General features: G+C 46.6%; 3 protein-coding genes across 4 annotated transcripts; 2 read left to right on the top strand and 1 right to left on the bottom strand.

Annotated features, from left to right (window-relative positions):
* The first annotated feature begins 2,322 nt into the window (after nucleotides 1-2,322).
* Nucleotides 2,323-4,342, top strand: LOC115282350 (C-C motif chemokine 8-like). 2 transcript variants are annotated; one of them, XR_003904603.1, is made up of 4 exons: nucleotides 2,323-2,430; nucleotides 2,544-2,890; nucleotides 3,240-3,357; nucleotides 3,774-4,342. XR_003904603.1 is itself a non-coding variant. In XM_029928333.1 (3 exons), exons 1-3 carry the CDS (start codon nucleotides 2,371-2,373, stop codon nucleotides 3,877-3,879), a joined length of 300 nt encoding a protein of 99 aa, XP_029784193.1. In that variant the 5' UTR covers nucleotides 2,323-2,370; the 3' UTR covers nucleotides 3,880-4,342. The 2 variants fall into 2 exon arrangements, 1 of the variants encoding a protein (XP_029784193.1); XM_029928333.1 differs by lacking the exon at nucleotides 2,544-2,890 and having other exon boundaries at nucleotides 2,323-2,443; nucleotides 3,237-3,357.
* Nucleotides 4,343-13,293: 8,951 nt separating this feature from the next.
* Nucleotides 13,294-15,105, top strand: LOC115282371 (C-C motif chemokine 13-like). Its single transcript, XM_029928362.1, has 3 exons — nucleotides 13,294-13,483; nucleotides 14,021-14,135; nucleotides 14,540-15,105. Exons 1-3 carry the CDS (start codon nucleotides 13,408-13,410, stop codon nucleotides 14,643-14,645), a joined length of 297 nt encoding a protein of 98 aa, XP_029784222.1. The 5' UTR covers nucleotides 13,294-13,407; the 3' UTR covers nucleotides 14,646-15,105.
* Nucleotides 15,106-16,465: 1,360 nt separating this feature from the next.
* Nucleotides 16,466-19,582, bottom strand: CCL1 (C-C motif chemokine ligand 1). The gene is made up of 4 exons (XM_029929064.1): nucleotides 19,538-19,582; nucleotides 19,287-19,440; nucleotides 17,989-18,100; nucleotides 16,466-16,886 (listed from the first exon to the last, which is right to left on the bottom strand). Exons 2-4 carry the CDS (start codon nucleotides 19,360-19,362, stop codon nucleotides 16,790-16,792), a joined length of 285 nt encoding a protein of 94 aa, XP_029784924.1. The 5' UTR covers nucleotides 19,363-19,440; nucleotides 19,538-19,582; the 3' UTR covers nucleotides 16,466-16,789.
* Between the last annotated feature and the right edge of the window lie 1,142 nt (nucleotides 19,583-20,724).

Here is a 20,724-nt window from a genome sequence, read left to right as displayed (position 1 = left end):
GGCTACCGAGTTAATATATAAAAACTCAATTATTTTTCCATACACAAACAATGAACAATTTCAACTCGAAATTACTAACACAATACTATTTATATTAGGACCAAAATATAAAGCGCATTGAAATAAATCTAAGAAAAAATATATAATATTAATATGTAGAAAACTACAATAACTCTAATGAAAGATTAAAGAACTAAATAAACAGAGATCCCATGTTCATGGATAGGAAGAATCAATATTAAAGAAGCAAAGATAATTAAATAGAAAAGGAAATCTTTTCAACAAATGGTTCTTGTCATTCACATGCAAAAATAAAATAAAATAAAATAAGAATCTAGATACAAATCTTATAACCTTCCACAAAAATTAACTCAAAATGGATCATAGTCCTCAATGTAAAATTCAAATCTATGAAACTTCTAGAAGATAATATAGAAAAAAATTGAGATGACTTTAGGTTTGGTGATGACTACACAACACGAAAAGCCTGATCCATGAAATTAATAAGTTAATGAGTGGGACTTCATTACAATGAAAAATTTCTCCTGAATGAAAGACACCATTAAGAGAAGATAAACCAGGGGCACCTGTATGGCTTAGTCTGTTGAGCATCCGAATTTGGCTCAGGTCATGACCTGATTAGATTCTGTGTCCCACTCTCTCTCTGTTCCTCCTCTGTTCATGCACTGTGTCTCTCTTAAAAATAAACATTAAAAAATCTTTTTAAGAGAAGATAACCCATAGACCAAGAGAAAACTTTTGTGAAATACACATCTGTTAAAAGACTTGTGTCCAAAACATACAAAGAACCCTTAAAATTCAATAATGAGAAAACAAAAAACCCAATTTAAAAATAGGTGAAAGACCTCAGCAGAGACACCCACCAAAGAAAATATGCAAATGGAAAATTGGCAAATGAAAATATATTCAATATCATACATCATTAGAGAATTGCAGATTAAGACAATAAGATACAATACCCACCCAGTAGAGTAGCTAAAATCCAAAATACTGACAATAGCAAATGCTGGTGAAGATGCAGAAAACAGGAATTCTCATTGCTAGTGAGAATGCACAATGGTACAGCCACTTTGGAAGACCCCTTGGCAGCTTCTTACAAGGCTGAACATAGTCTTATCATATCATCTAGCAATCACACTCCTAGATATTTACCCAAATGACTTGAAAATTTATGTCCACATAAAAGCCTACACAAGAATGTTTACAGCAGCTTTATTCATAATTGGCCCAAATTGGAAGCAACCAAGATATCCTTCAATAGAAGAATGGTTAAATAAACTGATACATATATATGATAGAATATTATTCAGCAATAAAAAGAAATGAGCCATGAAAAGACACAAAGGAATCTTAAATGCCTATTTCTAGGTGAAAGCAGCCAATTTGGAAAGACCACACATTGTATGATTCCAACTGTATGACATTCAGGAAAAGCAAACATATAGAGACATTATAAAGATCAGGGGTAGCCAGAGATTTGAAGGGAGGAGCACAGGGGAGTTTCAGGGCAATGGGATTTCCACATGATACTGTATTGGCAGATACATGAGGGGAGGAGAGTAGAAGACGTCATTGGTTTGCAAACCTAGTTCCTTCCCTTCCCTCTCCACCCCTACCTCCACTGTATGTAAACAAAGGGAACTGAAGGCCTTTCTCAAAATATTCTACCTGAATAAAATATTGTTTCTCCTTATGATTTTGCTGGAAAGAAACTTTAGTGTCTAAATAAAATATTTGGAAACCTCTGCCCTTCAAGATTAGTATGTGCTGTCCAATTCTCATGTTCCAGGGAATTAAAACTTGAAGGTTTTCCTGGATTCCACCATTCTGCCAGGGTTCTGTCAGGCTACCTGTGTGGAGTTCTCAAGGAGCCTGACTGGTTTAGGATGCCAGGGACCTGAGTCTGATGGAAAGTACAGGCCCATCCCTGGTCTCCTGGGCCCCAGAGAGGGCCAGGTCTTTGATTGTCTTTCCTCCACTATAACTTCAGCTTCCATTCTTCCTTTCCAACAGAACATTTTCCATTTCAAACGTTTCCATTTCCATTTTCTTAACATTCCAGTGAGGTCACTTCCTATACTTCGCTTAGCACTACAATATACTCTTCCCCCTCTGCTCCACACAGTCTAAGTGAATGATAGAAACTGTTCAGCTTCCTTTTTCCAGCTTTCGGAAATCACCCTTAGGATCTTGTGCCTACTAAGCATATTCAAAGTCTTACTTCATGCCCCCGCCCACGCTCTCTGCTCTCTGTATAAATACAGGCAGGGTGGCCAGAGGAGCAGAGAGGTTGAAACCAACCCAGGAACTTCCATCTCTCACACCCAAGCTCCTGTGCTCCCCTCTGCCATGAAGGTCTCCGCAGCGCTTCTGTGCCTGCTGCTCACCGTGGCCTCCTTCAGCCCGCAGGTGCTTGCTCAGCCAGGGAAGGCCTTCTCTTCCCAAGGGGCCATTTTAACTATTTTAGGGGCTGCCGTCCCGGCATAAGTCACCCCGTGTTTGCTGTATACCCTACCTTACAGAGATGGAGAAGTGAAAGCAACGGAGGAGATAAGAAGAGCTGTCATGGCACGATCAGCCAGAACCACCACCCGATGCCCGGGCCACTGAGGCCAGTCCCCATAGTCCTTCCTGACACCAGCTGGAGAAGAGGCACTAAATGCAGCCACTACCTCAATGACCCTCAGATTGTTTGGGGATGTGGCACAGAAGGAAAGACCATTTTTCATTGTGGATGTGAAGGACATTTCAGGAAGTAGTGGAGGGGAAAATAATTAGTACTTGGGGTTTCAAATTTTGGACTACAGTCAGTGTACCAGTGGCTATGTAAGAAGAATAACGACCTGAGACATCTCAGCATATGACACAGGTTGGCTTTAGAGCCCATGGGGACAGAAAGCTGGGAAGCAAGTTCTTAGAACTTATCTTTTTAGTGCAGGATGTTTTGGAACAGTGGATCTTCCTAATGGCACTACAGGATTAGTCTTATCACTTGAGATTTCTCCATTCCAAGTCAACAGTGAAGGGTCCCATAGTTCCAAAGAGGAAACTGACTCCTGGGCACCATTTCATCTGTGGGATGTAAATTAAGGGACGGGGCTTGGGAGTGTCCACTGTTTGTTGTATGTTTGTTTTGTCTCTTCCCACCTTATCCACCTGCCCTAGCAAATGCTTATGATGCATTATAACTGTATCATTCTTTGCCAAATGTTTTTCAGGTTCAGTTTCCATCCCAGTTACCTGCTGCTTTGGTGTGGTCAAAGGGAAGATCCCCATGCAGAGGCTGGAGAGCTATACGAAGATCACCAACAGCCCGTGTCCCCAGGAAGCTGTGATGTGAGTAGACCCTGCCCTGGAACCCTCCACCAAAAGTTCTGAGTTACATACAAGGGAAGGAGATCGGGAGGCATGCCCAAACAAGTCAGATAAATATACCCTCTAATCCAAAGGAATGTTAACCCCATGGAGAAACTGAGCTCACAGGAGGGAATCCATTCTCTGGCCAGGCTTACCTTCCAGGAACATGGCCAGATCATCCAAGTTCTTTCAGCCAGGAGCCTAAGTGCTTCCCCTGGGACGAGAGCACAGTTTCCTTTTGAGGCCTTTTCCTCCCATCCTTCCCCTCCCACCTGTCCCCATCCAGTCCCCTCACTCAGAGAGAAAAACTGTTCAAGCTTAGGGTCCGACAGGCCACATTCCTGGACAAAATCCTCGAGGTGCTCCATCTAACTGCCTTCTCTCCCCCCCAACAGCTTCAAGACCAAAACATCCAAGGAGCTCTGTGCTGACCCCAAGCTGAAGTGGGTCCAGGATCTCATGAAGCGTCTGGACCAGAAGTCCCAAACCCAGAAGGCTTGAATGTTTACACCTGGGCTAGAGAGACAGAGCCTAAGGAAAATCTTATTTATTTCCCCCAACCCTCATAAAGACCAGAGTGATATTATTTTATTACAATCTCAACAAGAGGCACTTTGTATAATAATTTAAAGCACATTTCTTATGTATTATTTAATTATATTTAAGTTATTGATGTTTTGACTTTATCTGCTATAAATCCTAGTAAATGTAAAGTATAAAATCTGATGGCATGTTTTCTTTCCTGTGAACTCAGTCAAGTTCATGGCAGGAGGTCATTGTTCTCCCTCCAATATGTCGGTAGTATTGTCAGGTCCTTCCATGGATCATCATGAGTGAAATACTTCTGTATTCTTAGGAAGTCGGTTCTCCTGTACGCAAAATGTCTGCTGTGTAACGTTGTTGAAATTAATGTTAATGACTATATGGCATTTTCAAAGAAAAAGTATATGACTTTAAACTTGGCCTTTTAAAGTATTTATTTATTTTTGAGAGAGAGACAGAGAAAGAGAGAGAGAGAGAGAGAGAGAGAGAGAGAGAGAGAGCACAAGCAGGGGAGGAGCAGAGAGAGAGAGAGGGATAGACAGATCTGAAGCAGGTTCCAGGCTCTGAGCTGTCCACACAGAGCCTGATGTGGGGCTCAAACTCATGAACTGTGAGATCATGACCTGAGCCAAAGTCGGACACTCAACAGACAAAGCCACCCAAGTGCCCCTAAACTACTTGGTCTTATTTCATAGGGTAACACTTAGCTGGGAGGCAGAAAATGGCAGCAATGCCTGGCAATTTAGGGTTGGGGGGCCATCCTCTGAGAGGTATTTAGGTTCAGAGTGTTCCAGCCTTTGACTCCAGTCTCTAACATCACCTGCACATTTCTTTTCCTGCCACACCTCCCTTTGTCTGGTCTCTCTCTTGCTTCAAACTTTCTCCCTAACCCCAAGTTTTACCCAACTAATTAATCTTCAAACCCAGGCTATTGTCTAAGTAGTGAAACTAGAGGAAACAAGATGTCTATAACCTAGAAGCCCTTTTAAGGCTTTTCATTAAAGAATCTTCAAGAGGATTGGTCTTGAAAAATGGCATGCAAAGAGAAATGAAAAAGTTCTTCAGAGCTGGTACAAGAGGGGGAGGAAGAGAGTGGATGGAGGGGGAAATCCCATCTGGATGGACTTTGGAAAAACAAGATGCACTACAAGTTTTGAAATAGGAGAGAAGGAAAGTGTCACATTCCAAGGAGTGCACGAGAAAGAATGACCTGGTATCTGGGTATGGGGTGGTGTAAAGGAGGGAGGGCCTGAGGGCAGAACACTGTAATAGTGCAGGGGAGGTGAAGCAGGCTGGTAGTGGGGGTGACATTAGGTAGAATGGGCAAGATGGAGTGGTATGTTTTAAATGTTGGAGAGGGAAAGCATTTGACCCGGGACAAAGACCTTCTCTTACAATCTCACAAGGCAACTATTTAGAGAGAGCTGGTGCCCTTAAGACACAGAACGAAGTTATCCCCAAAACTTGCAAGCATCTGTTTGAAGGCATGGGACTTCCTTTCCTTAACAGTCTCTTAAGGTCAAAATTCTCTTGTTCTTCGTGAGCATAGCTGGCTCTGTTTTCAGACATGAGGCCCACCATAGTAAGGCATGAAGACCAGACCCCTCCCTGAGGGAGATAGGACTATTGTTCTGCAGACACAGCTCTGCAAGCAGCTGTAATTGGTGATCATGTGGAGAGATACCACAGTCTCAGTACACTTGGAGCATGGCACTTGGGATCTGGTCCCAGAACTGACCCTAACTCTATGTCACTTAAGACAAGTTGATCTCTCTCTCTCTCTCTCTCTCTCTCTCTCTCTCTCTCTCCATATGAAATTGGAGATTGTGCTGAGGGGACCTGGCAGATGACCTCACAAGCCCCCTCCAGGTCTCTTGGAATCTTGGGCATGTCAGTTAGCTAGGATAGAGTGGGGAAGTAAAGCACCCAGGATTAAAACCATTGAGCCAGGGGCACACGAGAGGCTCAGTTGGTTAAGCATCTGACTTCAGTTCAGGTCATGATCTTGCAGTTCATGAGTTCAACTCTTGTGTCAAGCTCTGTGCTGACAGCTCAGAGCCTGGAACTTGCTTCAGATTCTGTGTCTCCCTGCCTCTCTCTGCCCCTTCCCCACTCATGCTCTGTCTGTCTGTCTCTTTCTCTCTCTAAAAAATAAATAAACATTAATATATATGTTTAAAAAAATCATTCAGCCAACCAGGAGCCCAGCCTATTGCAAATCAGATATATCACCTGTCTGAACACAAGCTTTCCACTAAAGTCCAAGGTAGCACAGCCAAGCCCCAGGGGCAATAAGGCAGCTGAATAACAGCTGGGTAAGAGGAGACTTCTGGCTACAAGGGTCCCATCCATTCTAACCTCTCTTCTAAAGCCTCAAGGACAAACTGACTGATGAGGTCTGGGGCCAGGGTTTCATGAAGAAGCCGGACCACAAATCCCAATTTCCAAGGCATGAAGACAGGGCCTAAAATGACACCCAGGCCACAATCCAGACACAATTCATTTGTTTCCCCCAAGCTTTGCCCAGCTAGCTGCACTCCAGGATTGTGTTGTTATATTTAAACTCACAACAAACTTTGTTCACAACATCAAACATAAACACATAAGTAATGTGTTATCTCATTTAAGTTATTGATGTTTTACTTGGCCTAACTTGAATATTAGTGCTTTGAAAATCCACATCTGTATATTGATTGGTTAATATCTGTGAACCAAGTTTACTCCCTTGTCAACTAGGAGTGAAGACTGGGGAGATCACTTGAAGCTGATGACCATCCTCTTGGACACACCTCTGAATTCACCCTCAGGTCACAGCTTGCCTCAGGCTGTGATTCACTTCAGTCTCTCAACATCTGCTTCCAGTGTCCTCCTCACTTCGTGCTTTCTGTCCACAGGCTCCTCTTTGGGTGCCTTCTCAGGTCAGGATTTGGTTCAGCCTACATATTTGCCCAAGGCTCAGAAGTGTGGTGGAGGGAACACAGAGTGACAACCTACTGCCAATGAAGGGTGAAGGAAGATGTTCACACATTCCTGCCACCTTTTTTTCCAGTGGTGGATTCTGGGAGCCTCTCAAGTAGTTCCAGGGGAATCAGTCCCCACTGCCCGTGATGCTGACCTGGATTACACATACTTGTGTTGGCTTCTCCTCTTTCTGCATATCTGCCGCCTGCTCAGTCCTGATCCCTGGGATCACTTCCAAATGAACTATCTGTACACAGGTCCTCATCTTGGGCTCTGTCTTATTGAGTCATGGCTTCATACAGTCAATATTTGTTCTCCTTTCCTTTGGTCAATGCCTGGATCTCAACAGACGAATTCACTGGCTCAGGGCCAGGCATTTAGCTGGGCATTTGGCTGGTGTGTGCACCAGGGCTGAGGCTAGGACCAGAATCAGGGACTTGCCCAGTGTGCTCTTGGGACCAGGGTGGGGCAAGACCGTGAACTTGACCAGCATATTTGATAGGACTGAGTCCAAGAAGGTGACCCACAAGTCACCAACAAGATTGGAATTAAATTAGCTACCTAACTAGGGGAATGTTGACATACAGAGGGATGTAGCAAATAAACAAATGTATTGATAACAGAAGTCAAGTCATTTACTGTTGGAGAAGTTACTGTAGCAAATAAGCAAATATATGAAGATAATAGAAGTCAAGTCACTTACTGTTGGAGAAATTTCCATAGACAAAATACAGGAATGTCAGACAACTAGGAAAAAATGCATGTTGTGTTGGCCTGAAATTGGAGATATTAGTGCAAACTTTAGGATTTACAGGTAGATGACACATGATAGATAGATAGATAGATAGATAGATAGATAGATAGATAGATAGATACAGAGGTAGATTGTAGATAATAGATAAATAGATGATTGGTGATTGGTGGAAATACACACAGAGATCATAGGATATGTGTATGTTGAATATATGCTCAACCACCAAACTTCAAACTTCAAAACCACCAAATTTCAAATACTGCCAAATATTTTCCAAAACTATTGTGCCAAGTTACACCCACTCCTACCAGCAATGTATGAGGGCTAGAGTTGTTCCACATTTGGTATTGCAACACTTTCTGTCAATTCTTTTTAAGTTAGCCATTCTGATTATGAGTATAATTTCCCATAATCTGCATAGTTGAGGTTTGAATTTTCATTGTATTCATGACTACTGAGGTTGAGCATCTATTCAAATATTTGTTGGATGTCTTCTTTCATGAACCTCAGGCCATGCCATTAGTTCATTTTTGGAAATGCTTAGATTTAGATTTTGTCCATTTGTAGATTGGCCTTTTTATTATGAATTTGTATCTTCTGTACAGTATCTTCTGTATTCTGAATAGGAATCTTTCATCAGTTATGTGAATTGAAAGATCCTCTTATAATCTATGGTTTTCCTTTCTACTCTCTTAAAGATCCCCTTTGATGAAAACAACTTCTTGATTTTTAGACGGTCCATTTATCAAAATGTTCCTCTATGGTTTGTCCTGTTTTCCATTTAAGAAAACTTTCTTAAACCATCCATTTCAGAGCAAGGTTTGGTCCCCTATGGAATCTGTATCAGCTGGAAGCTTTCAGCTGGCCTCACATGATTCCTGTTGGGGGCTGAGTGGAAAGAATAATGTTGCAGGTGGATAGGATATTATAAGTGAATGTGCAGATAGGAGAGAAGGTGGTGTGAAGGAAGGAGGAAGGAAGCAGTTTTGCACTGTTCAGGGGGTGATGGAGGGACTTCCCTCCTCTGGTGCCATAAGAGTGGTATTCTCTTCCTCTGCAGGCTTGCCTTTCTCTGGAGAGACCAGCCTGGGGGGCAAAGAGTGCCGGCGAGTGCTGGCTCACTCCCTTTTCACTAGCAATTCCAGCAGTCAACTATCTGTTCTGTAACATGGAAAGATTGTAGTATATCAATATTCTTTACAGCTTTGAAGAGTAAAATGAGATGGATAGCGAGAAGAGGAAGTACAGGGTAGTGCCCTGAGCAGCTGTAGCTTTAAGCTGTGACAGATCAAGGCTTCCCAATAAGTTATTCCATAAGAATAGACTTCAATGGGTAAACCTCTGAAAATCACAACATGACATAGTGAAGCCAATTCCAGTATGTTCTGATCTAAGATGGCAGGGCACTGAGATTTCCCAGGGCTTCTGGACACTGCTTGCAGGAGGCTTGATACTAAGACTCTACACAACAAAATGGTTCTAAAATTACAGGATTCTAAGTTCTGGGAGACTTATATTGTATAAAGATCACTGAACTAGAAAAGAGCTAGCTGAACTTCTGCTCTAAACATAATTGAGTGACTGGCATGGAGTCTTTGTAAGCTGCCACTCTGACCAGGGGGCCTGGGTGGACTTTCAGCTCTCCAGAGAATACTGTCCATTTAGAGCCATCATCAAATAATCCCAGAAGGTCTCAGTATTTCTTTCCCTAGTGCAGAGTAACCTTACCCTGATTATATGGCAGTGGGCTCTTCTGGGGAAGGCTTAGCAAAGATTTACAGTATAGACCTAGGAGTTTCTGGATTTAGCAACAATATTGCCAATGGCATAGTTATACTAAAAATTACTCATTATTTATATGAAACTCAAATTCAATCAACTTTCTTGTATTTCACCTGCAGCAAAAGCCTGGTCTTCCTGGTCTGAAGATTTCAGCTCTATGAACTGGCTCAGATCTGATAACTGGGCAAGAGGCTATGAATCACTGAATTCAAGTCCCACAAATACAGAGACTTGTATTAGGTTTCTGCCAATGATGTTTAGAATTTTCTGCCTAAAGTCAAGCAGTCCCTTAGCAAGTACCCTAACCATTTCATGGCTAGGGATCTCATAAGTACTGTCACAGATCCCTGCTGGCAAAAACACTGATTACCACTGCAGCCCTGGGGCTCCTTGGGGGTAACTGTGCCCACCTTGTCTCTGCTGCTCCATAAGCAGCACTGTCCAGCCTGTGCCATTCCAGACCCCACTTCTCCCACCGAGGTCCATACTCAGATGTATCCCAGCAGAGTTCCTCCAGCACGGGCCCCAGGCCAGAGGCATGGCCATCCTTGGTCACTGGTTAGAAACGGGGGTTCTCTGATGAGCACTTCCCATGCATTATCTTATTCAACTCTGACAGCAAAATGAGGTAGTAACAAACCCTCAATTTCTTCTTAGAGGCTCAGCGAGGTAAGCAATTTACTCCAAATCACATAACCAGTAAATGGGGGATATAGGACTTGAAGCCATGACTGTCTGACTCAGATCCCTGCTCCTAAACCCACTTTCTTATGAGATACCATGTCCTGAAGCAGAGGGAAGGACAGACAGGAGGCCTTAAAGCCAGGAGGGTTTGGATGTCCTTTCACCCACTCAGTCTGGAGGAAAGTTCGAGGTGCATGTATAGGAGTGATCACTAATGGCAGAATAACACAAAGACTCATTCGGTCCAATTCATCGACTTAGGCATACTTGCCAAAAATTCAGGACGTAACGTGTTCGTGCAAGTATCTGGAAGTGATGTTAATGCTCAGCTAGACTGGCTGATTAGTGTCTAGTCTTACAAAGAAGGCTGCAGTTAATTAATCTGTAAAGCTGGGACTTTCCTACGATGTTAAGAAGGAGTCCAAAGGCTCAGAGAAGTGGATCTGTGGAAAGGGATCTATTTGCTCCCAGGAAACGCCCAGGAATGCTTCCTTTGCCAAGGCTCTCTGGGGGCTTCACTAGAGATCAGAGATGGCTGTGACATGTGCTATAACTCCATGGTTCTCAAACTTGGGTGCACACCAGAATCACCTGCGGGGCTCATTGAAACACAGTCTGCCACACAACTACCCATGATGATGGAAGCAATCATGATGCCAACAGATGCTTTGATGGTGCTCCTAAAATATATGAGCAACCCAATCCCAGAATCCCATGTGGAAGGACCATTTCCAGGAAGCACTTCTGGTACTGAATCCAAATCTTTGCCAGTCAGGGTCCTAGTAAGGAATAGATAACACTTAAATAATCTGGAAGATGGATTAATAGAGGCTATTTAGCAAGATGTGGGCTGAGGGTGGAGAAACCACAGGGGTGCTTTAGTACTCTGAGGCTAGTAACAGGGTACAGCCCCTTGACCCAAGGAGGAAAGGACAGGGTATGTGTGCCACTTCCCCCCTCCAGCCCCTGGAGAGAAGTGAAAGCCACTGGTTGAGGACTGCATCCAGGCTGAGGCCCAGAAGCAGCAGCAGAGAGAGCAGCAGCACCTCACCTTACTCTACTCCCTCTCCCATGCCCAGCTGGACTCCAGAGTGCCCAAGCCCCGCCCTCAGCTGGCAGATCTGAAGTCCCACTCTTGTGATCCACACAGGTTGGCTTCCCAGGTCAGAGAAGAGGATGGACCAGAATGGAATCTGTGTCCAGAGGGGGCAGGTTTCCTCCCTCGTGTGGTTCTTGACAAATTTTTGTGTCAAAGTTATGTAAGACCCACAGCATGAGTTGGAGTGGGGGCGCTGGAGTGGTTCAGTCAGTTAAGCATCTGGCTTTGGCTCAGGTCATGATCTCACAGCTTTTGGGTTCTAGCCCTAGGTCGGACTCTGTGCTGATAGTTCAGAGCCTGGATCCTGCTTTAGATTCGGTGTCTATCTCTCTCTCTGTCCCTCTCCCACATGCTCTCTCTCTCAAAAGTATGTAAACATTAAAAAAATTTAATAACATGAGTTGGAGTGCACACTATTTTTGATATTCTCTGGAACAAAATTGGGAAAGATTGGGATTGCCGGTATACTTGAAGGAATTAGCTACGTAAGCCCTTGGAACTAGAGGATGTTTTGTGGGAGAATTTTCAATGACTGATTCCATTTTTTCAGGAATTACTCTCTTTTTGGGCAGTCTGGTAAGTTATACTTTTTAGGCAATCATCCATTTCATCCAAATCAAAATTTTTGGCAGAAGGGTCCAATTTTTCTTCTGGAATCTATAGGCTCCAGGGTGACACGTCTTCTTTTATTCCTGCTACAGGGTATCTGTGACTTTTTGCATGTATCTTTTAGAGGGTGGGGGAGAGAGAGAAGGGCAGAGAGAAAGAGAGAGAGAGAGAGAATCTATAGCAGACTTGGGCTTGATCCAATGACCCTGGGATAATGATCTGAGCCAAAATCAAGAGTTAGGCACTCAACCAACTGAGCCACCCAGGTGCCCCTTTTTTGTATTTTTTCATGGTGAGTCTCAAGAGAGCATTAGCTTCATTTTAGGTTTGTCAAAGAACTGACTTTGAGCTCCATCAATCTTTCCTAGTATATACGATTTTCTATTTCACTAATCTTAGCTCTCTGTTTCCATACTTTTGGCCTCACTGCACTTGTTTTGCTAGAGTGCAAAGACCCACAAGAATAGAAAGCCTAGGGGAGAACAGGTCCAAACAGTAAGCAAGGTCTGGGAGCCAGGAAGGAGCATGAGGGAACAGAAGGCTCAGGCCATGCACCTTGGCAGGTGTTTTCCCGGACTCCAAGCCCAGCCACTCTCCCACTGTGCACACGGGGATGCTCACCCCAAGCTCAAGTTCAGCTACAAGCTCGCTGTAGAGGGGATCCAGGCACAGAAGTAAGGAGGCTGCATTCCTTTACTCTGCAACCTCTTTCCCAGCAACGGTTCTAGAACCTCAACAGTCCTTCCTTGAAACGGGGGTCCTGGACAAATCAGTAGACTTCAAACCATATCCCTATGGGCCTCAGAGGCTGAAGCAGGCACTAGTAGGTGACAAGAGGAATGCTTGTCATCAATCAGAAGGTGGCCTTGATTGGTCTCAAAGATGAGACTTTCACATAAACCCGCTGGGAGAAAAACTTCTGCAGCTAAATGGCAGTGATTATATGTAAACAGACCAGCTCTTTCTTCCAACGCTGCCACTCACTTCCCACGAGACTTTGGGCAAGTTCATCTGCCTGCACCGCAGCATCTTCACCTGTGAATGAGCAGGATGATAATGGTATACACCTTGTCAGAACTAAATGCATCACCTGTGCAGAACCCTTCCACAGCAGTCTTTCTCTGATGGCAGAGAAAGCAAGGCTGGGGCACTTGAGGGGAAAGAGCACTGGGTGTTGTATGGAAAACAATTTGACAATAAAATATTATGAAAAAAAAAAGAAAAAAAAAAGAAAGCAAGGCTGTGGGCCAGCTCCTCGGATCGCTCACTAGGGAGCGTCGTACCACAGTCTGTGCTCCTGCTTCCTCTCTGCGGCCTGGGCAGCTGGAAGGAAACAGTGCCTGCCCTGCTGCAGCCACAGCTTCCTTCTTGAAATTCCTGGAAAACGCTGGTAGCCAACCTCCAGCTCAGCAGATTCAGGAGCGCCCTGCATCTCAACTTGACCATGACTCGGCCCAGGCAAACATCCCTCTGGCAGCCCCTACCCTCTCTGCTTCCTCTATGCTTCCTCTAAAAGGCAGGCAGAGCCACCAGCGTTGCAGAGAGGCTGAGACCAGCCCAGACAGCTCCAGCTCTCACATCCAAGCTCCCTGCAGACATGAGGGTCTCCACAGCACTTCTGTGCCTGCTGGTTACAGCTGCCGCCTTCAGCACCCAGGCGCTCGCCCAGCCCGGTAAACTCTCCCTCCTTCCTGTCCTCTCTCCTTCTTTTTGTTTCCCTCTCCTTTTAGGATGTCCGAAGCTGAAACGCCCCTCTTCTGAGCCTATCAGAACACTGGGAGTCCTCAGACCCTCACTTTAACTTCTAATTTTAAAGACAGAAAGCTGAAGACCAAGTTGGGGACAGAGGGCTCCTCCCACTCGTACACCCCTGGGGCACTGCAGAGCCAGGATGAAACCTAAGCTGCTCACCCCAAATCCAGGGCCTTTTCTTTGACTCTGACTAATCTTCACAAACTGCCCATGGAGCACCATAGCCAGAACCAGGTCCACAATGACACGTCCTCATCATGCAGCTGAGAAAACCTTGAGCCACATGGTCCAGGTCTCACTCCACCTCAGGGACTCGGGCAGGAGCACCGGACCTGGGGTGGATAATATCCATTTCTACTTCTCTCCTTTCCTTTCCCCAAAGGAATTCTCAGCTGCATTCAAGCTGAGAAACACCTATCACCTCCTAAATGGCTTTTTCTTTGCGACTTTATCTCTAGATGCATTCAGTGCCCTGTTCACTTGCTGTTTCACATTTAACAATAAGAAGGTCCCCTTGCCAAAGCTGACGAGCTATCGAATCACCAGCAGCCACTGTCCTCAGAGAGCTGTCATGTAGGTAGAAAAACCTGTTCCCTGACCCCACCCCACCCCCTTCCCACATCCCCACACCTGAAGTTCCACCCCAGAACACGGGCATTAGACCAGTCTGGGATCTCATACTCAGGGGATACGATTTTACCAGACTATGATTACATTGAAAACAGGCCCAGAGAGGGCTGGCCCACCCCCACCCCTCCACCCCCGATGCCTGAATGGGCGCTGCTAGCTCACAATCTCACAGTCACCTTGCCTGATGCCAGGCCAGCTTCTCTAGGGCCTCCAAGAACAACAACTACTTTCAGGGTCCCCTTCTTTCCACATCAATGCTTCCTCCTGCCCCAGGGAGGATCCACGCAGGTTTCAGAGTCCACTGAGTCCTCTCTGGACCTAACTATGCAGGCCTCTTTCATCCACAGCTTCAGGACGAAACTGGCCAAGGAGGTCTGTGCTGACCCGAAGGAGAAATGGGTCCAGGAGTATATGAAACAGCTGGATCAAAAATCTCGTGCCCCGAAGCCTTGAACTCTTCCAGATACACTAAGACCAAGCCAGAGTGTGAGAAGCTATTTATTCTCCTCCAGTCTGCCCAGCTATACCCTGGACTAATTTTACTGTAATTTTCAAATAGAGTGCTTTCTGTATTGTAATGCAAAAAAAAAAAAAAAAGTACTAGGTCTTAAGTAATATTTAATGTTATTTTGAATTGTTGCTGGTTTGGGGGCTATTTTTAATGTTGGTGATTTTTTTAAAGCAAGCCCTTGAGCCAGCTGCTTCCTGTCGTAAGCCCCACTTCCCTGACCTGTAAGCTGCAAGTAATCGGTCTCCTGCCATTGTATGCGCCTCCAAATCATGGGCTACTGCAATGTGGGGAAGGGGGACCTTGCAAATGTGAGGTGTGGCTAACACTGTTATTGCAGAAAGGAGAATGCAATTTGTAAGATTGTGGGCTTGTTGCAGAAAATATATTTTGTGTAAAATCTCATAGTGGTGTTTTCTTGGGGAAGGGTAATTTCCAACCAGTAGGGGGCGCTCCCAGGCACAGGTGACTGACAGAGGGCCCTGAAGAAATGCAGCCATGGGGAGGCCTTCACAGAGAGGTTGGTGGCTGGCTGACCTGGGTTCATCTCAGTGTCGCCCAGGGCTTGGGTCAGCAGCCCAGCATGTTCTAGAACAATTACTCTGGCCCCAACATCAGCTTCTAACTGGTCTCTCTGCCACCATACCTCCCCGGTCCAAGCGGTCCCCAGAGTGATACAGACACTACGTGCCCCTGACCTCCAGGGGAAAACGAGATGACCTGGTCCTAGTTAGTAGCAACACTGAAGGATGCCAGAGCACAGTCACAGCAAAGATTCTTCTAGAGGAGGCACAGGATGGAAAGGAAAGGAGAGAGGCTGGACGGAACACCCACATACTGTTAGAGTTCTGGTTCCTGGAAGGAAAAGGTAGAGTCCTTGAGAAAGGAAGGTTGAGGTGTGGTTGTAGAAGAATTGGAATATCAACATGCTGAGTTTGGAGTGGGTCCAGAAGGCAGGAGGGAGGACCTGAATGCCTTGGAGCCTTTGAGAGGGCAGAGGCATGCCAGGGGGGAGTGGCCTATGACCCTGGGCGGCCGGAGTTGGCAAAGGAGAGCTGGGAGCAGCTTGCCGCCCTGCAGTGGTCTTTGTAAGAGGGATGGGAGGAAGCAGGGTGATCGTGGGGACAGAAGGGAAGAGCCAGTTGAAGAAGAATGCGCCAGACACTGTGCTGCTGGGGAAAGGAGAGAAGCCTCTTTTTGCACAGGACAGGAGAACTTCTCCCCTAAAGCCACTCCTTTAAGGGAGGCAATCCTGAGACCCAGAAGCCACCTCCCTCCCTTGCTGTTCTACCTGGAGTTTCACATCACTCCAGTCAGGGCTTGTGATTACCCCCTTTTGAGAGGGACAGGGCCGCCGCTCCCCATATGTGTCTGCATCCCATGCTGTGTCAGGCTGTCACTTGCCATCTGGGACACAGGAGAGAGTTCTGGCCTGAGAGGCAGGAGCCCTGGGCTCTAATACCAGACCTGACCCTGACTTGCTCTGTATCCTCAGGTCTGTCTCTGTCCCTCTCCAACCCTCAGTCACCTCATCTATAGAATGGGTCTAGCAACATCTTACAGGCAGATGACCTCACAAGATCCCCTCCAGCTAGGGCAACTGTGACTTTGGGAGCCCCAACCCTGAGTTCCCATTTTCTGCTTCACCATGCCTTCCCCTGTGGCCAAACCTGAAAGCAGAGAATCTATGTCACTGCCCTGAATTAATGGTCCCTCTGCCCCAAGACAAAGACAGTCAGCTGAAATGTGTAAGTCGTTTATTGGCTGTTGTTGATGAGAAGTCAATTCTTCTGGTTCCAACATGCCTTCCCCATCCCCACCCACCTGGCCCCTGGCCCCAGCTTCTCAGTGACAATCAAGTTCACACCCTGAAATTCCGGTGGAATCCGAGAAGCCCAGGGAGGCAGGAATTGAGATCCTGGCATTTAAATATATAAAGTGCAACAACATAGCTTATTGAGACGGAGTCAACCCTCTACAATCTTACAAAGCTGGGCAGAAGGACTGGTGTAGGGTTGGGGGCTTAGGCAGGGGACAAGTGAATCCACGTGGTTTTCAGAGTCGAGGATGGAAAGACATCTGCTCGCGTTTACTGCAGCAGGCACATTTTCACGGGTTTTAAAGATTGCTTAACCCATGATTCTTGTGACAAGACACAGGTCTCTCTGCCTCCCTTCAGCTTGAGTCTGTGGGAAAAGAGCAAAGGAGGAGCTGAATCACCTGAGTTGCCCCCTGGGTGTGGGACACAAGTCCCTGCTCCCCTTCATTGGTGCTGGGTACCCCTAAGCTTCCCTCTTTGGGCCTGTAAAATGAAGTCATGGCATAAGATCTGTGGCTTGTACATGGGGAAGGACACCCAAGCCTCAGGAAGAGCTTATTCAACTGAGTTTCTCCCTTTTCTGGAGAGTGTGATTTGTTGTATTACGGCAGAGTAAGGCTGCAGACACTCTGAGGATTGGCCAGTATGGAAATTTCCCTCCTGGACTATCTATGAGGGCCCTTGATCCATCTGTTCATATGTCTGTATTCATCTGAACCCTCAGTCATTGCTTTAGATTCAGTGTGTGTGTGTGTGTGTGTGTGTGTGTGTGTGTGTTTCTTTTCTGACCTGCCCACCTCTTTAACTTGGCTATTGTCCAACCCAACTATAGCCTAATTCTAACTTTAATTATCTGGGTGAACTCAGGCAAATCTCTCTACTTCCCTGAACTTCACTGTTCATAATAATGAAAATGTGTGTACCAAAAGGGTTAGCCAAGATCGTATACATGAATGCCTTATAGATACCGAATGGCAAGGATAAGCTACCTCCATCTAAATGTCTAATGACCTCTGATGCAACTATTATCCATTTCACAGATAAGGAGTGCAGAGGAGTACCCAGATAATGAGGTGCAGAAGAATTACCTGCCCAAGGTCAACCAAGATCATAGGTTGGCAAATCCTGAGGCAAGAACTAATTGTGACCCCTTCACTTTTCCCACTACACAGTAATTCCTAGAGATTTTAAGCAGTCACTTCTTCTGGACATAAAATATTAGGATATAATACTTGGTGTCTTGGAGTTCCAAGAAACACAAGTCACTGCGGGAGCACTGTGTCCTTCCCGGCACCTGCTAAGAAGCGCGGCACTCCCCCTCGTGCCCATGCTGGGCTCTGCACACTCAGACCTTGGAGGCCTCGCGCCACGTTCAGAAACCTGAATCTGGTGGAACATCGCCATCTAGCTTCTGTGATTCTAATTTCAGGTGGGCTGATTTAGGAATTGACCAGGGTAGGATCACTCACATTAGACCACTGTGGGAGCACGTGGAGCTGGTGTATTTGTAACACTGGATTTTCTGCGAGGAAATCTTTCTCTTCACGAACCTGAAGCAACAGTTGGAGGACGAAACGTGCACTAGAAGAAAAACACAAATGTGGTTTGCCTCTATTTCTTAACCTGGACTTTGTTCCTTTTATCCAAGTGGTTAAAAACCAACCAACCAACCAATGAAAAATCTTTTGTGACAGGCCCAAGCTTGGGGACTACATCCAGACCAGTGCAGCGCTCTCTGATAAGTCACCTAGTTCCGTATTTAGGCAGCGGGTCAGGACACTGAGGTCAGATCTCAGCTCCCCACAATCCAGGTTATGGCCTTGACCAAGATGAGTCCCCATCTGGGCCCCAGACTTCCCATCTGTCAAATAGGACTTTTTGGACTGATTTTTAAAGAGCTTCCAGTTCTGACATCCCACCATGAATGCATGGTTCTAGCCCAATACTTGGGTTCAAGGGTTCGGGCCACCACACTCTGGGGGCCTAGTGAGTCTGGTGCACACAGGACAACTGTGGTCTGTAGCTTTGGGGCAGGACTAGGAAGGGCTCAACGAGTTCAAACTGAGGAGATGACCAAGGAAGAGCCTTCAGGAACTGAGAAGCTTCCCACCCCCTCTCTAGAATGCCCTGTACCCAGGCCCTCAGCTCTGTCCAGGCTCCAACCTCCACCCAGCCACTTCACATAGTTTCTCCCACCCTCACCCCCAAGAGACTCGCTTTCCAATCCTGGCTCCTTCCTCCTAGCTTTATTGTCTACACAGCATTTTTCATGTGCCTGGAATTAGACCAGTCTTCTTTCCAGAGCCCCAAGGGCAGGCATTATCAATCACATTTTGCCAACAGAGTTTGAGAGGTAAAGTGACTTGCCTGACTCACTGGGCTAACACCTGCCCAACAGTGACTAACCGACTTTTCCAGTCTTGGTCCTGACTTCATGCTCTGCCTGTTATCTGGTACCCGGTAGAGGCAGGACCCAGTCTCTCCTCTGGGCCTCCGGCCTCCTGGCTTGGTCTAAATAGCCTCAGAGCTCCCTGGATGAGGCAGGGCCTGCTTCGGCGGCAGCTAGCAGCTCAGCTGTGGTGCTGGCCTGAACACCTTCTCCCACTGGCCCCTTGTCCCTACCCCATCCAAGTCCTCCATTCACCCTCTTCAGGAAGAGTTCTTCCAGGAGGAGGGGAGACAGAGGCCTTGAGTTCAGGGCAAGCTCTGCCCACAAGCCCAGAGCACCCTCCCCAAGGAGGAGCGCAGTGACTCCAACCACACTCACTGCTTCTGCTGTCTGCCTCGTGCATCCACATCCCAGCCAGCAGCAGGCACACCAGGGCCACAGTGACGAGCTTCATCCTAGGCAGTCTGGCTCCGACCTCCTTGCAGTGGTCTCGATGTGTCTAGTGAAGCTAAGGGCTCTTCCCTGGTCCATGCTGCGGGGCCCAGGGCTTTTATTAGATGACCTGAGTGGGGTTTCCCGGCCCTGGTGCAGAGGTGGGGAAGTCACAGGGAGGGGAGATGGTTACTCACGCCCAGTGACCGCATGGAACACTCCTTTCCCCTCCTCTCCTGGGTAGTGTGCGAGGTATGGGGAAACTTCTCCGAGTGCGGGAGCAGATAAAGATCTTGAGAAAATGAGTAGGAGCTGTCCTGACTGAGTGGGAAGTGGAGAGAGGTGAGGGAAAGGAAGTTGCTTGTTTGTGGCTTCTCTGACCCCACGTCTTTCCGTCCCAGGCTGGAGCGGCGGGCCCAGGACATGGTAGAGAGGAGGACCAGGGCTGAGGCATAGCTGTGTTTAATCCCCATTCCGCAGAAGAGAAGTTGCACAAACTCACATATCCCAAGTCACATAGGCACTGTAAGGTGGAGATAGTGACCCGCGTCCCAAGGGTGTGCAATAAGAGTTAAATTTGCTCTGTCACGAGCCGGGCCCAGATCACTGCCATTGCTATTCTTTCAATCACTCTACACTTCTCAATAGCTTGCTCTACCCTAGATCCTCAGTGAGCCCCAGGAAATACAGCTACCACTAAGAGGTGGTGCCTGACCCTGACTTTGCTGTCCTCACTCACAGATTAACAAGTAAAAGCCACACTGCGTGAGGTCACCAGTAGATGTGCCATCTGGAGGGGGACAGGGAGGACCAGGAGCTGCCCAGGAGCAATCTGAAAGGCTGCTCAGAAGGGCTGAAGTGGGGAAGGGCATGCCACCAGAGGAAGGGGCTTGAGTAAGGACGGGGAGGCATGCGGGAGCACACTCATTCAGGGATGGCAGATAGAGCTAGGGTGTGGGGTAAGGAGAGTGGAAGTAGCAGGAGAGAGAGGCAGTTCTACAACCACAGAGCCTCCAGGTCATGGAGACATATGAGCAGTGCTTAGCGGAGACAGTATGAAGTAGGTGCTCCAGAAAAGGTATCTGGGCTGAACCCGTATATTAAAACCATGAGGCCAACATGAATTATATAACTGCAGAGGGTTGGTGAGGCTGATCTACTTTGATCATGCACTCACCAGCTCAGAGATCGGCATAGCTCCCCATTGTCATTTGGATGAAGCACAGGTGCTCCCCTGGACGTTCATGGCTCCTCATGCAGTGTTTCCATGTTTGAATGTCTGTAATTCCCCATCGTGCCACAAGCTTCCCCACTGCTAGGATTTGCTCCTACTGTGACTGTACCTGGAGGACCCTCCTCACATCTCCCTCAGTGAGTTTTCTAC

Source organism: Suricata suricatta, chromosome 17 (assembly GCF_006229205.1).
Source record: "Suricata suricatta isolate VVHF042 chromosome 17, meerkat_22Aug2017_6uvM2_HiC, whole genome shotgun sequence".
In the NCBI taxonomy this organism is placed as follows: Eukaryota; Metazoa; Chordata; class Mammalia; order Carnivora; family Herpestidae; genus Suricata; species Suricata suricatta.
The sequence above is the reverse complement of the archived record's forward strand: the minus strand, read 5'-3'. Positions and strand labels throughout refer to the sequence as shown.

What these genes read in the sequence shown, in the direction of transcription:
- LOC115282350 (XM_029928333.1), top strand. Translation starts at nt 2,371, where the DNA reads ATGAAGGTCTCCGCAGCGCTTCTGTGCCTGCTGCTCACCGTGGCCTCC. An exon ending in CCCGCAGGTGCTTGCTCAGC is followed by an intron (nt 2,444 to 3,236) that starts CAGGGAAGGCCT and finishes CCAAATGTTTTT; the next exon opens with CAGGTTCAGTTTCCATCCCA. An exon ending in TGTCCCCAGGAAGCTGTGAT is followed by an intron (nt 3,358 to 3,773) that starts GTGAGTAGACCC and finishes CCCCCCCAACAG; the next exon opens with CTTCAAGACCAAAACATCCA.
- CCL1 (XM_029929064.1), bottom strand. Translation starts at nt 19,362, where the DNA reads ATGAAGCTCGTCACTGTGGCCCTGGTGTGCCTGCTGCTGGCTGGGATG. An exon ending in CGAGGCAGACAGCAGAAGCA is followed by an intron (nt 18,101 to 19,286) that starts GTGAGTGTGGTT and finishes TTTTTCTTCTAG; the next exon opens with TGCACGTTTCGTCCTCCAAC. An exon ending in TGCTCCCACAGTGGTCTAAT is followed by an intron (nt 16,887 to 17,988) that starts GTGAGTGATCCT and finishes CTTTTCCCACAG; the next exon opens with ACTCAAGCTGAAGGGAGGCA.
- LOC115282371 (XM_029928362.1), top strand. Translation starts at nt 13,408, where the DNA reads ATGAGGGTCTCCACAGCACTTCTGTGCCTGCTGGTTACAGCTGCCGCC. An exon ending in CCAGGCGCTCGCCCAGCCCG is followed by an intron (nt 13,484 to 14,020) that starts GTAAACTCTCCC and finishes CTTTATCTCTAG; the next exon opens with ATGCATTCAGTGCCCTGTTC. An exon ending in TGTCCTCAGAGAGCTGTCAT is followed by an intron (nt 14,136 to 14,539) that starts GTAGGTAGAAAA and finishes TTTCATCCACAG; the next exon opens with CTTCAGGACGAAACTGGCCA.